The sequence below is a fragment of the Drosophila santomea genome, chromosome 2R (assembly GCF_016746245.2).
Source record: "Drosophila santomea strain STO CAGO 1482 chromosome 2R, Prin_Dsan_1.1, whole genome shotgun sequence".
NCBI lineage: Eukaryota > Metazoa > Arthropoda > Insecta > Diptera > Drosophilidae > Drosophila > Drosophila santomea.
The window spans coordinates 15,980,515-15,996,595 of NC_053017.2; the positions used below are offsets into that span (position 1 = coordinate 15,980,515).

General features: G+C 42.9%; 1 protein-coding gene across 5 annotated transcripts; it reads left to right on the forward strand.

Annotated features, from left to right (window-relative positions):
- Positions 1-932: 932 nt before the first annotated feature.
- Positions 933-15,845, forward strand: LOC120444872 (ALK tyrosine kinase receptor). Of its 5 annotated transcripts, XM_039624852.2 has the most exons (10): positions 933-1,238; positions 4,408-4,411; positions 6,277-7,306; positions 7,421-8,114; positions 8,181-8,673; positions 8,741-8,928; positions 8,995-9,172; positions 9,238-10,271; positions 10,330-10,537; positions 10,606-15,845. In XM_039624852.2, the coding sequence occupies exons 3-10, from the start codon at positions 6,524-6,526 to the stop codon at positions 12,119-12,121; spliced, it is 5,094 nt and encodes a 1,697-aa protein (XP_039480786.1). In that variant the 5' UTR covers positions 933-1,238; positions 4,408-4,411; positions 6,277-6,523; the 3' UTR covers positions 12,122-15,845. The 5 variants fall into 5 exon arrangements, with proteins under 5 accessions (XP_039480786.1, XP_039480782.1, XP_039480785.1 ...); XM_039624848.2 differs by lacking the exon at positions 4,408-4,411 and having other exon boundaries at positions 933-1,246; XM_039624851.2 differs by lacking the exon at positions 4,408-4,411.
- The last annotated feature ends 236 nt before the right edge of the window (positions 15,846-16,081 follow it).

The following is a 16,081-nucleotide window of genomic DNA, read 5'->3' on the forward strand; positions in this document are numbered from 1 at the left end:
TTCCCTGGGCGTATGGCTTTATTTTTTATTTCTTTAGCATTCTCTTCAGAACGCCACCCATTTTACGAAAAACTTTGTATGCTTCAGTCCAATTATTCCAATTATCCTCATCATCGTATACGTAGCTTTGCCAAACTTTCCAAACTCCCTTCTTTCACTAGCACTACTGGGTAGCAGGTTTTCGACTCTGTGGAATTTCAATGTTTCCATTAATATTTAATTCAACATCGTCATTGCTTCACTTTGATACAGAACAGATTCACTTTCGTACAGAACTACAGATCATCTTTCTTTTCTTATTCCATTCTAACAATCTTAAAACTTTGTAAATTCGGTCGTACATAAATCTACCCATTCCGACTTTTACTTGTGTCTTTTCTGCCCCGACTTGCCCCACTGTGATCTTTCGAGCTCCGTTTTCCGAACTTCCGTTTTGCTTCAGCGATTGCAGCTTCAGCAGCAAAATCATTAATTACTTTCGCAGCTACCCCAAGCGAAAAGAAGCAGTCGCAGTGCCGGCTAAAAATATCTCCCCCTGCGGCACATCGCACATAAATCTTCCGGCTGATCGGACTAGCCACCTCGAACGGCAGCGGCAGCAGCAGGTAGGCCAGCCGGAGGTCAGGGGTCAAGACAAAGGCTGCACAATGTCCAGGCCGTGACGCCACATCCCCGCGGCGATTGGTGAAACGCACAAGTCAATTCCAATTGCATTACCACTTGACACGTCGCGACGAAAACAAATAAACAAACACGAACCCAAGGATGCGGCAGCCGTGAGAAAAAAAGAAAGAAAACAACACACGAAGAACGCACCAGCAGATATATCTCGTGTAGTATATCAGTCGCCGGATGAGATGGACTCAGTTCGGGTCGCCAGTTCTTCGGTCGACGCCTCCGCATCGGTCTTTAGCTTCTGGCCGATCTCAGCCGCCTGCTGGGCCACGGCTCTTGTCAGTGCTGTTCAGTATTCACTATTCAGTATTCATCGAACAGTCGCATGTCTCAGTCGCCCAGCGGATGTTGCACCACAGGAACTAAAACAGATATCCACGAGATAGATTCTCGTTCGCGTAGTCGTATAGTCGAGAAACTGAAAGCGAAATCCGTGGTATCCGCAAGATACACGCTCGTGTGCGCGGCTTTAAGTGAATATAATTGAAGACCAAGTGATATACATAGTTGGATAAACTCTTTCTTCAGCCGCGACACGTGCCGGGCACACTTTTCCCCGTCGAGTAACTGCGTGAGTTCCTGCCCCTACAAAATCAAAAATCTATTTTTAAGTATATATACATTATGGTGAAGTGCATTTGCTAGATGCGAACTGCGTATACTGAATATTTTATGTGCCAATTTGCGCATCTCTAAACATTTTACGGGCCCGTTTGCTTTCGCGAAATAAGGAAACCATCAAAGAAAGGCAATTATATTTTTAAAAATAATACAAAATATAAGTGAGCTCGGCGATGCTTCTGAAGGAATAATATTTAGTTGAAGATATTTTGTATATTTCATTTACTTGATTGTTTGGCACAATATGGACTTCATACCGCCGTATTCGGACTAAATTTAAAATTCAACACGCTCGTAGTCGTCAAAGTGGATGCTGAGTTTTTCTTCTGATCATGCCCGTTTTTCTTCGCGTTTTTCTTCGCTCTTCTTTCGATTGCTTTTTGTTGTCTGCGATTTGCTACAGCTGCCGACGACACTTATAAATATATTTGCATATATTAGCGTGTTCTACAGATATATGTAGTATCGCACATACATATATTTGCACATGTACTCTTATCTGCGCGATTCTATATTAATTTTCGCTTACTTGTCGCTGCGTCTGTGTTGCCCATTTCCGTTTGTTGTCGTCATTAATTGATGTTGTTTATGCCAAATAAAAATATTATTTCTGTAAAAGAAAATTGTATGTTGTATCTGCGAAATTTTCTTAGAAATGCGTAAAAGAGATTGCTATGAATAATTAGGCATAATTTAATGTTGTAACTCAAAATTAAAATTTTAAGAATATTGCATAGTAAAAAGTACTTCCTAAAATATTAAATACGCTCCAAATTATTAAACACTGAGCAGCTTATGCAATGAAAATTTCTTATTTGATTCCAATTTCTTTTAAAGATCGATTATGGTTTTTAAACGAACTCAATATCTAGCGAATAACCATTTAACCTTTTATCTTGTATCATGATTTCATTTACCAATTACCATTGGAGAGCAGAAAATTCAATTATTTTTCCGCGAAGTGCAAGTCTGGCTTTAAAAGCCTGGCCAATGGCACCTGTTGGTTTGCCTGTCGGAGGCAACTTCGCACCTTGCGTTAAGACCAGGCTTACTTAAATTACAAGTGTCCGGCTTACAAGCTAACACGTCACAATCTCCGAGGGGCGAAACAAGACCAAGATAAATGCATTTGTGTCGCATCCGTGACTCTGATTAGGTGATATTACATCGCCGAACGAAAGGACGCAGGAGACGCAGCAGGCGCAGGATGGGGTCCTTAATGCACTGCAAATTGAAAGAGGAAACGCAGCTACGACTGAAACTGACGCACAAGCAGGCCCATTGGCCCCCTCGGAAAACGGGGGATGGGTGGGGTTTCGCCACTGCAGCGGCTGATGGAGCTAAATTCAATTTCCAGTAGTTTGCATTAATTTCCCGGCTTATGCCGACCGCCAGAGAGCGCCACTGTAGCAGCCATCCCTCCACTCCCCTTTCCATCGCACTTTTCTCACTTTCACATGCAATCAGAAACAGCAACAGCTTTCGCTGCCTGAAATATGGGGAGAACGAGTGAGCTCTGTGGAGAATCCAGCGAGTCGGAGAAGAAATTTCCTCAATTTCCAAACGCATCTGTAACTGTGCGCTCGTGTATCCTGTGGCTCGATTTCAGGCGCAGGATATTCGTTTAGCCACCGACGCGAGATGCCGATGCCGATGCCTATACCGATGCCTAGGATGCTGGCCGGGCTTTAACGAATTTCCCCACATTTCAGTCTTCGTTTGCCGAGCGTCGTGCGCGCAAGTATTCCTCAGAAACGCGGATAGACGGCCTCCAAAAAACAACAATATATACCCAAAAAAAAAAGAAAAGATAAATCTGAAGAAAAACAATATATGTAGTACCACCAACTAGACAAGTTATTACTATAAAAGAGAGCAAATGCCACCAGCAGCAAATGAAAAAGAAAAGGAAACGTGAAAAGTGTAGCTGAAAACTTCATTTTCTTCAAATAAAAACCATATTTTTCCCAAAACGATACATAATTCAAGAGAAGCAGAAGCTTAAGAAAATTTCGGAAAAGCCACAAATCAGTGCGTAATGGTAAAAGTGATTACATATTCGAAAATGAAATGCGAAATCATTGCTTTCAATTTGAAATGATGATAATGATGAGCAGTGAAAAATCGAATGAAAAATTTGTTGAGCTGCAGGAAAAATTTCGTTACTTCCAAGCTTGAATGCGCGTGTGTGTGTTTCTGTGTGTGTGGTGTGTTTTTTTGTGTAGTATCTTTTGTGCGCCTCGGCTGCTCTGTATCTGTGAGATACGCAAAACAATTTGTCTGCGCCATTAGTAGCGAAGAGTGCCCTATGTGTGTGTGTATCCTGCGCAGTCAACGATACCGAGGCTGCGTCTCGCATCCTGGCAAATCCTTGCCACCATAGCCATCTAAACTGGAGTCGGGCACCGAGGGTAGCGCAATATTTGCGACGTTGACGCAGCCCCCACTCGCTCATTCTAATGTGGTTGTTGTGGCTGTTGTTGTTGCTGAACCTGCTCCTGTGGCGGCAATGTGTGTGTATCTGCAAAATACGAAATACAGACCAAGGATACTGTCCATGTGCTTGCGCTCACTATATTATTGTGGCTTCCGTTCAAATTTCATATTATTATTTCTAAAATGTTTCGGTTGGGAACAGAATATCATTTCTATTACTTCCTTTACTAGGATCGATTAATATCTGTTTAAACTTGGGTAATAACTCTACCTGCCCCGATACTAAAATAATATAATTGTGAGTTTATGAAAAATAATAGGTCTTCATTACAGCTTTGTAGAATTTTATGTGTAAATAGTTTTGATTCTCTAAACTTAAATACAAAGTAATATATACTTATATTTATGTTTAAGAAGTTTTTACTTGCTAAAATTCTTATAGATAACAGATGAAAATTATTCATATATTTTTAATAAATCAATTGGAACTAGCAAAGTATTCTGGCACCAGAAATTTATGACTGATTTGGAATATTGCTTCAATATAAAATATATGCAAGTAAAATGTTAGTCAACATTTCTAACTATTGTAGCTTCTAGTTCTAGAACTGGAAATTTGAACTAAATTTTTGCCATCTCTACAGTTCTATAGTTTAAACTTGATCTTTATAATAGGTATGTACATACATATGTATATCTATTTGGTGTGTGCCCAATTATGCTCCAGATAAGAAATTCGCGCAAAATCTAGTTTTCGAGTGGGCTTCGCTGAGCATCGTAACCCCCGTAACTCTGCCACTTGTCCGTGTCTTGAACTTTTGCCTCAACTCGAGTTTGCTTCCTGTTGAAACTGTGGCGTTGGCGGTGGCGGTGGCGGGGGGAAGGTCCTTTTGCATTCATGTGTAGTTTCAGCTAGTTGGCTTACCGCTTTCCCGCTTTACCGTTACTCGCAGGACTTTCAGCTTCAGTTGCGTTTCCGTTTTCTGCACTCGCTGCAATTCTTCAAAGAGTGTGGATGGGGGGTGAAAGCCAGCGAGTTCTCGCTACTTTACCATTTCGCTTTTTTTTTACTTTTTACGAGGCGTGTTTTGGCTCTCTCTCTAAGCGTGTGTGTGTGTGTGTATTTACAATTCTGTTTTGTTGTTGTTTTCGCGACAGCCATTTTGTATTGCATACTTTGCGTACTATGAAGTTACACACACACATACCAAGAAACTTTCTTTTTTATTTGTGTGGAAAATTTCCCGACTTTTTCGCTTTCCCAATATGGAATATATATTTTCGTTATTTCTCGAGGTCTTCGCTTGGCCAAAATAATAGAAAATGCGAAAAAGCGAAAGGCTAGTCAGCCACAATAATATCACTTTCTTACATCGCCCCTTTCTTTCTCTCTCTCCCTCTCTCTCTTACAAACTAACATCTCTTTTTTCCCTTTTCTTGCTCGTATACTTATAAGTCTAATATTGTAAAGAAATTAGAAAGAAAAATGTTAGCTACAAAATCAAATAATATAAATGCAGCAGTCGTTCGGCAAGCCAATTTCCCCAAAAGAAAATGTGGCAAAAGACCAAATGCGATTGTCTGTGTGTTTGTGGAAAAGCGAAATGTTAAAAGTGATTTTGTATGACGCCCCTTTAGAAGATGAAAATGCCTGGGTCCATACAGTGAGGTAGATTGATTCGCTCAGGAACAGAAATACTTCTTAGAAAAACCATTTTGATATGTGGGTATAGGCAATTGAAGGTATATGAATGTACAGAAATATGAAATCAGGCCGCTGGCATTATTTTAAAATCAGAGAAACAATCTGCAAAGCAATTATTTTGATAAAATGAATTGAACAAATAAAAATGCAAACAATCAAGCCAATTGATACACAAATTGAATTCTTCCCTTTAAATTGTAATTCAGCTAGTGAAATAAATAATATTTGTAATATATAAAAGAGAAAATGTTATACTTGGGTTTAAGCAGTATGTCGATTCCGGGAATACAATACAACAAGTTTTCTAGCTTCCAAGAAAACTCACAAACAATCAAGCACTTTGGGAAAATCGAGCAGCACAATACACGGAAAATGTACTAGAAAGCCAACTAGAGCAAAGTTAATTGAATACCGCAATCGACATGTGCACTTATGCCAACTGATTGCATATACTTCAAATTTGGCCAGGTAATCAGGGCGCCTGCCATCGATTGGCTGGTTCTTTTCAGCCAGAAGAAAAATTCGCTTTTCCACGAAAAACACATTTTCTCATGGAGGCTTGCCTATTGGATTTTAGGGCCTTGGGCTTCAATTGTCAAAATGTTTGCCTGCAGGGGGCAGCACTTTCATTGATTCGTCGCCAGGACAAGGGGTTTGGTTTTGTATGCTTGTCCTTTGAAAGAGCACGCATGTGGATGTGTGGGTTGGTCGAATCCTAAAACGCCGTGCATTATGAAATGTCATTACGTGGGCTGCTTTATCTCTTCTTAAAAGTCAAAAGTCAATTTGGGTTGATTAATTGTACATTTTAGTTAACAAATTTCCCATTTTATCAACAGAATCACGACGGAGGCGGCAATTAATTACGAAGAACGGAAATACCCACCTTTGGGTGAAGAGTTTTAGCAATGAGCTGTCTGCACTTGAAGAACTTCAAATGCGCCAAGTGGTCGCAGTCCTTATCGAGGAGTTAAGCAACGGAATATCATACCAATCAAAAGGAATCATACATCTAAAGGGATTTCTCAGAAAGAATTCTTCAACCTACTTCTATTGAAAAGTCGTTTGAAAGGAGCGGCTTTAAATATGCCACAGCTCAGGCAGCTGGTGGTGGTGCTGGCCATCCTGTCCCTCCTGGTGGATCCCTCGTTCGCCCAGCGACCGCTGAGCATGAACCACACCTTCAGCTCCCTGCCGATGTCCCAGCATCCGAGTTTCAACAGCTGGCCAGGTGCATCCGGGGGCAAGCAACTGCGTAATGGCCGGCTCCATGAGCAGCCTTTGCCCCTGCCACAACCCACTTTGCCGGTGGCCACACAGTACGAGGACTACGAGGCGGCACCACCAGGATCGCGAAGGGATAACAAACGGCGACTGGCGCAGATGGCTCAACGCCCCGGCAGCGGAAATGGCGGACGGCGCGGCATGGAATCCCTTCGAAATGAGCTTATGAATCCTTCGGTTGGTGGTCCGGGCGGCGGCATTTCCGGCGGAGGTACCGGGTATCCTTCGTACTCCGGCACCTCTTCCATTGGCCGAATCGATGGCATTGGATCTGCGGATCGGTACGGAGCGCTATACGACCAGCTGAGGCAACCCAGCGGAATGGCCGCCATGACAGCCGGACCCCTGGGAGGACCCTACTCCACACGGTTCCCGCCTCTGTACGCAGGTGTGGACGACCAGCCCAAGCGTTCGAATCGGAAGAACTCCATCAGCGAGCTGTACAAGCTGAAGAAGGCCCTCAACCAGGCGGATGAACCTGCTGGCGGGGTGACGCACGGAAACTTTGAAGGAGATCCACAGCCTTCGTCGGCGGATCCGCTGCAAGAAATCAAGGATCGCATACGAGATACATCTCCAAATGCGGTGAGTAATTTTTAAGGGCATCAGATAGATAAATATGTTTTTACCAGAACCTTCTCACATTTAAGATATAATAAATCGTACTCATCAATACATTTATTTTGTTTTAATCCTTAGAACACATATGCTCCCCACACGGATGCCACACCCTCATCGGAGTACGAGTACGAACTGGGCGTAAAGTGCAACTTCGAGACCCCGTGCAGCTGGACCTGGGGCAACTATTCGGATGGTTTCCAAGTAATAACTGGCACGGAGCTGTCGAAGAGGAATCTCACAGGACTACTGCCAGGACCCGCAGCTGATAGCATAGACGATGCCAACGGGCACTTCCTGTACGCCCGCGTGAACCCGTCTTCAAGGCCCCTGAATCTAACCTCGCCCGAGTTCAGCACCACGATGGAGAAGTGCTTTTTGGAGGTATACATGCACCAGAGTGACATGAGTCACGGACTCTCGCGAGTGGTGGTGGAACCACTGCACACGGCGGAGAGCAGTTGGGTTCCGGCCGAGATTCTGGGCGACAATGTGCGCCAATGGACCAGGAAGGTATATCGCCTGGGTCGCGTTTCACGGGATTTCCGCATCGTTTTCGAGGTGGTTCCCGATCTGAGAGTGGGCCAGAAGGGTCATGTGGCGCTGGACAACTTGCGCATGGTGAACTGCTTCCCCGAGGGCACAAAGTCGGAGAAGTGCAGCACCTCGCAGGTCAAGTGCACCGCCAGCAAGGTGCCCGTGTGCATCCATCTGCCGCGCATCTGCGATATCACCAGGGATTGTGATGAGGCGGAGGACGAGCAGCAGTCATGTGGTGAGTAAAAATGATCAGGGTATAAATGATTAGGTTTATTAAAGTCAGTGTTTGAATCTGCTTCAGATAAAATACCTTATGGCGGTCGTTGTGACTTCGAGGAGGACTGGTGCGGTTGGCGGGACTCGGGAAAGACAACGCTCACCTGGTCGCGGCACACGGGATCGTCTCCCACCCACGATACCGGACCGGATGGGGATCACACCATGCAGCATTTGCAGAACAACACCAGTGGATACTACATGCTGGTCAATATGAATCAGCACATGAACGACTCGGAGAAGAACTCGATTATTGGATTTGCCAGCAATGCGATCATGGTTAGCAAGACCTTCAATCCGCCGCCATCGGTGCATGGAAACCCGGACTCTGCCTATCGTAACTCGTGTGTGGTGAGGTTTTTCATCCACCAATTCGGCAAGAATCCGGGCAGCATCAATCTCTCCGTGGTGGAGATGAAGGAGAAGGAGAACATCACCACCACACTCTGGTGGAGCACCAAAAACCAGGGCAGCGATTGGCTCAGGGCGGAATATGTACTGCCAAATATTACGTCCAAGTAAGTAATATAATCAAACACATTTTTAAGAGGAGAACTAATCTTTTTAATTGTGAAACTTCTTTAGATACTATCTTCAGTTCGAAGCTCGCATGGGCATGCGAATCTACTCGGATGTGGCTGTGGACGACTTTTCACTAAGTCCCGAATGTTTTGGCCTCAATATCCCAGAAGATCACTTGGGTGGCTACAACTACTGGGATGTCCGACAGAATCTAAAGAGTCCAACCTATAAAGACTTTGAATATACCAACTGTAAGTTCAGACTTCAGAGACCAATTGATGAAAAATCTAGAATGAAATTTACGCGACTCCTTTCAGATCTTGAGTTAACCAGTTGCGATACTCGTGGCATGATAGGACCTTCCCAGGCGCAATGTGAGGCTGCCTATAAGGAGCAAAATAAAACGCATGTCCTTCGAGAAGTCCATGTGGTGGAGGACCAGAGCAGCTACAAGGGCATGCAGAAGTGGAAGGTTCCCCACGAAGGACACTACACGTAAGCATATCTCTTGGTTAAGCAGCATCTCTATGCTTATTCTAATGTATGGCAATCCTTTTCAGAATCATTGCCAAAGGCGCCAGTGGAGGGCTGGGTTCGGGTGGCGTTGGTAGCTCTCGCGGATCAGTGGCTGTGGCTATTCTGGAGCTTCACAAGCATGAGGAACTGTATTTCCTCGTGGGACAGCAGGGCGAGAACGCCTGCATCAAGTCCATGGGAGTTCTAAAGGAAGCTGGTTGCGGCACTGATCACGACTTGGATTTGGCTCAATATAGCTTCCGTTCCAAGCAGGATATGGTCAAGAATATCTATATCGAAAATGGTGCCGGCGGCGGTGGTGGTGGCTCCTACGTGTTCCTCCTCAATCAGGCCAAAAACGAGGCAGTGCCGCTTTTGGTAGCTGGCGGTGGCGGAGGTCTTGGAATTGGGCAATACATAGACGAGGATTTCCAGCATGGCCAAAAGGCGAAGCCCCTTCAGGCGCCAGAAAGTGGACAAATCAACGGGGAGCCCTTGAACAAAAAGACAGCTGGTCCAGGCGGAGGATGGCGGGCTAAAGAGGATCAGGCCCTGAGTCCCACCTACGGAGCTGCGCTTCTCCAGGGCGGTCGAGGTGGCCACTCCTGCTATGTGGAACTGGCGGACAATGGAACCTCCGTTCACAGACATGGTCAAGGTGGCTTTGGCGGTGGCGGAGGTGGATGCAATACTGGAGGCGGCGGTGGCGGCTACGCTGGAGGAGATGTCTACCTAACCGAGTCGAATGGCGAGGGAGGAAGTTCGTACATCAGTCCCAGTCGAAGTCTGCGGGAAATTAGTGAAATACTTGCCGGAGCCAGCAGTGGACCAGGTGCCATCATCATTATTCCGGCTATCGAGGGCTGTGGCTGCGACTACAGGTGCGTGGCATTGGATGAGTTCCGATCGAAGGTGCGGTGCATCTGCCCGGATGGCTGGAGCTTAAAGCGGGACAATCAAACCGCCTGCGAGATCCGCGAGGAGGCGGGCAAGTCCTCCTTCCAGTATCTCGTTTCCATCCTAATGATCTCTCTGGCCGTACTCTTCATCTGCATAGCAGCGCTTATCTTTATGCTGTGTAAGTATTCCACAACTTGCGTCTTATGAGTGGGCATTCATTTCTGCTTTTACATCAGATAATCGCTACCAACGGAAGAAGCAATCGAAGAAGCGCCACAAGATGCTCGTGGAGCAGGACCTTCAACTTACCCGTTTGCGCAACAATATCGACGACTCCAACCTGAACAACTTTAACCCCAACTATGGATGCGATGGCATTCTCAACGGACACATCGATGTCAACAGTTTGCCACAGGTGGCACGGGATAGCCTTCAATTGGTCAAGTGAGTAACTTAATCTGATACATAACTGAATGTCTTCTACAAATGTGTTGCCTTTCAATCATTTTCAGTGCTCTGGGCAAAGGCGCTTTTGGAGAGGTATATATGGCATTATATCGCCATCGAGACGGAGATGCAGTGGAAATGGGCGTGGCAGTAAAAACGCTGCGGGAAGATCCCAAGCGGGAAAAAGAGGAGGATTTCCTAAAGGAGGCGGCCATAATGGCCAAGTTCAATCACCCGAACATGGTCCATTTAATAGGCGTCTGCTTTGACCGTCAGCCGTATTATATAGTCCTGGAACTGCTCGCTGGCGGGGATCTACAGAAGTTCTTGAGGGAGAACAGGAATACCCCTGAGAGACCTTCTCTTTTGACTATGAAGGACCTGCTTTTCTGCGCCCTAGACGTGGCCAAAGGATGTCGCTACATGGAGAGTAAACGCTTCATCCATCGCGATATCGCCGCCAGGAACTGTCTGCTGAGCAGTAAGGGTCCTGGCCGCGTTGTGAAAATCGCCGATTTTGGCATGTCCCGGGATATCTACAGATCGGACTACTATCGCAAGGGAGGCAAGGCCATGCTACCCATCAAATGGATGCCGCCGGAAGCCTTCCTCGATGGCATATTCACCTCAAAGACAGACGTCTGGTCCTTTGGCATCCTCCTGTGGGAGGTCTTCAGTCTGGGCCGTTCGCCATATCCCGGCCAGCATAACACCCAGGTAATGGAGCTGGTGGTGCGTGGCGGTCGATTGGGATCGCCCACCGAGTGTCCCGTCTCCATATACAAGGTCATGGCCGACTGCTGGAATCCCACGCCCGAGGATCGGCCCACATTCATTACCTTGCTGGAGCATTTGACCGCTTGCACCCAGGATGCCAGCATAATGAACGCTCCTCTGCCCAATATTCTGGGACCCACAGCCTCCGAAAGGGACGACACAGTCATCCGGCCGCCCAATGGCGAGGAGTTCTGCTTGGCGGTGCCGGACTACCTGGTACCTTTGCCACCCGGCGGCAGCAACAATCCATCGGTGGCCAGTGGCTCGGGCTACGTTCCAGAATTACAACGCCAGCAGATAAGCTCCTGCACTCCGCCGGCGGTCACATCTCCCGCCGCACCACATCCAAGGCCAGTGGAGAATCTCGCAACGGCCAACGGAGATTGCTGGGAGACATCCTTTATACTACCGAACTCCAAGGTGGAACCACCAGTGGCTGGCAGTGGCCACGATGTACCATTGGCCGGCGGCGAGGAGGCCAAACTGATCAGCTTGGACACACCGCAGCCCACACCAACCACCATCCAACCACCGCTGTCCTTTGCCTCCCAGCTGGACGGCATCACGTTGGATCCCTCGGCACTGACCAAGAGTTTGCCCAACGGAAATGCCAAACAGTCTTATGCCAATGTTCAGGTGAAGAACGAAGCCGAGGGCAAGGTCATCAATGGGGTGGTGGGCAATGGAACAGTGATGAACGGGGAAGTCTCGACGGGATCGGGTGGTGCCGATTCACCATTCACAATTCAGGGTTACGCGGAGCGGTACAAGGACAACAACAATCATTCCGAAATCAGTTGTTAAAAAAACTCGCAGTTCAAGAATATAAATTTCCAAATTATTTGGATTTCAAATGAGAAGAGAGCCGTAACGTATAATTTATAAAGATTTTAAAAATCTTTATAAAAAGCGCTGCGGTGTAAGTCAAATCTGAACTTCCGGGTAATACTACTGATTTTAGAAGAGTTCGCGACATCCAGAAATTCGTCTTGTGTTGGAGCAATCACAATTTGCTGGCGCCTCACTGGCGCATCAAATAATTTTACTCTCGAATCACAAAGAGAAAAAACAGAAAATTGAGATAACAAAAAACGAGTGAGAACTTCTCAAAAAATTGTATTGTATTTTAATCTTAAATTTGTATTGCGTAGAATGAAAAACCAACGTCGGACTACAAAAAAAAAACTGCAACTAACACGTAAACTTAGTTGGAATATATAGTTTAGTTTTTTACCAAATATTAGTTTTGCACGGAAAGAAACGAAAACATTTAAAGGAAGTAACACAACATTTTGTGAGAGGTTGTATATATTAATTGTATCTAAGTTTTACAATTACCTTTGATTTAAAATGAACTATTTTTTTGTACCTTTAGTTACCATACCCTTAGTTAACGTTTTAAGCTGATGACTGAAATGCCAAACAATATTCCTAAAGTAAAAAAGAAAGTGCGAAACGTTAGCTTATTTTTAATACGCAGTCCAGAATCGGGAACCAAGATGCCAACTCAAAGTAGTTCAAAGTGTCAAAGCTGCTCATTTAAAGTTCGCAATAATACCACAAATGTAGTCAAACAGATATGCCAACACATATGTTTTTAACATAGGATATTTTTTAATTTTAGGATTCTCGATTCCTGTATTGTTTACTCCGAACAAATTACATTTAGTGTAAATAACAAGCTTCCGTCGTAGCGAATTACGTATATTGTATGTATTTGAATAAACTTAAGGCAAATTAAGGAAAAAAATGAAAAAACAGTAGCGTGTAAAGCGATTTAAGCGAAGAAAAACTACAATTTACAGGGTGATTTTTATGAAAATTCAGTTGTATGTTTGAAAAACAAAAAACTAGCATTAACAAAACAAAGGTGACGCAACGACTTTCAGCTCGACACTTGAGTTGCTCAAAATGTTGTACAATATTCTTTCAGCACAGCCCTGTATTTGTTCATCATCATTAATGCTCGTTTTTATCAGGTGTTGATCGGATCGGAATTCGAAATTATGTAAATTTAGTTGAAACGTAACAAACAAGCTTTAAATTATATAATTTTTATAAAGATATATTAACGATATACAAGTGAGGCGACAACATAATATTTAATCAAGCAGAAGTAAATAAATTATACAAGAACGATTTAATTTACTATATATTGAGGTAGGTATACATGCATATGCATTTATGTATGTATAATTAGATCTAAGACAATTGAGTGTGTGTTTAAAACAACAAATCGATAAATATAAATATATACATATTTAGATAATGATACCGTAAAATATATAAGAGGATAAACGTTATGTCTATGTTTTGCTTTATGTACAAGTCTACTGTTAAATGCGCATACATCTATATACACGCAAACATATTCTCGTATATAAACATATGTATAATCAACTTATATATCCGATATGTATGTGCGACTATAGCGAACCGTAAATTAAAATGCTGAATACGCGAAAATCAAAAATCGTGTATATTACAATTATAATTGCATAGGTCTTACATGTGTACTCAGCCGAGCTTTCGTTTTTATTTTTTTAACCATAGTAAGATACTAAATTTCACTGAATTTCGAAATATACCTAAAGACATATTTTGTATACAAAAACCCATTTTTAATTTACCATACTTAGCATATATTGAGCTCAAATGAATTTACCTTACCTTTTATTTTGCAAGGCATTGCATCACAATAAAATTAAAAACAAAAGAACGGCTGACTATATAATTTACATTATACTTTACGCGCGACTTGTCACAAAGAATACCGGATCCCAAACAAAAAATGTACAAACAAGGAAACCAAATTGAAAAAGAAAAACAGAAATAAATACAAATCTACCAATGAATGCTCACAATCGAATGCTCAATAAGTGTACGAATATATATCTCAGCATCCACGGCTTTACACCTAGTCTTAACACTTAATCAGTACTTTTTTTTTAGTTTTACCTATTATGGTTGTGCCGAGGCATCTAAAGTAAGAAAATGAATCTTACTGTAGTGCATACACACACACACACATCTGCATCAGATCCTTTCCGTATACATGCATATACATATGTATAAAACACAGACGCCTGCGAACAGGACTCCCACACATTTTTGTACCCTGATGACATTACCTCGTGTACCTAAAGCCCACAACCTGAAAGAGAAGAGTTACATATGCATATATCCACAGATCGTTGTTGATTGATTGTTGATTGGCCGCGGTGCAGGTCGAGATTTTGGGACTTTGATTCGGGAAAAGGGAAGCCCAATTCCATTGCAGATCGGTTTGTGATTGCTAAGTTAGGAACTTAATGAATGTGAGAATCGTTACGATTCGGTGGTTCGGCAACAGCTTGCGATGTTTTCATAAGATGTAGTTGCATTGATCAATGAAAAAAAGGAGTTTTTGTTTGCAGAGCTTGCAAACCACAGTGTAGTTTAATTCTTTCGAAAGGTGGCTTGGTGAGAGGAGGATCTGATCGGATCTGACTTTGAAGCTTAGAACCAGGTCAAGGCATTTACTTCCGAAGAGATAAATTGCTGGCATACACGATTTTGATGGGAATATCAGTAGCTTTGCAAACACTTTATTTCTCAACAATAACAAATTCGCAACGAAGTTTAGAGAAATAAACACTAATGATATGTACTAAATATATGTTTAAACAACAACAAAAAATGTAAGAAATGAAATAAGAAAACGATCACACAATAAATGGTATTTTTATATACTACAAAAACTCCGAAAAAAAATAAAAAAACAACCAAAGGACAAAAAAATGGAATGCAAGTTTAGTGCATGCAAACAGGCTTAAACTTAGCTCTAGCTATAAAGTATAACTAAAATAAATACAAAATTAATGGTTTTCATTTAAAATCGTAAATTATTTTGTTACACTTAAAAGGTAAACAAAAGAAAATAAGTAAATAATAAACAAAAAGAAAAATAAAAAGAAAAACAGAAACGCAAAGACTAGAACCACATTTTGTAAGCTGGATCGATTGAGTGATGGATTGGTGGCAAGTTATATATAATACAGCATAAGCAAACCAAACAGCAAAATGTCCATATAGAGAAACAACCACACTCGAAACGAAAGCAAAACGAATCCAATGTCATTACTTGCTGAAGAACAATGGCGGGCAAAGAACGCGAACGCAAACGCGAACCAGAACTTGAGAACTCCACTCACATAGTATAATTTTCGATTCGGTCTAAGCTATAGAGAAATACCAGCTAAGAAACGTATTACTTACACACTTACCACCACCCATCGTACTTCCCGCTACCCCTCGTACTTCCCCACTCACTCACCTATGTATCCTCGACTTGGGATTTCCACATTTTCTATGCTTTTCCTCCGCTGTGAGTCGAGAGGACTAGTTTTGAATTATCTAAGCATAAGCACATTTCACAAAGCAAAATCGAAAAAGTATAAGTATATCTTAATGGCATATATATTTGGCGCTATGGAGTGGATAACAATTTTAAAGTTGGTAGCGTTTAAGCGCTGGAAATGCGAAATGACAAAAACTGAGAAACTGAGAGAAATAATAAAAACGAAATTCATGTGTACAAAAACAATAACAGATGCGTTTTCATTTGGGCCTTCCTTCTTCGGCAGCTATTAAAAAGCATTTTCCATCGATTTTTTTTTATAATTTTCATTTATTGAATTCTTTTTTAGGTTGGAATTATTTTTTCCTTTTTTCAATTTATTTTCATTCATTTCATTACTAAAGTCAAATTCTTGCCATGGCCAA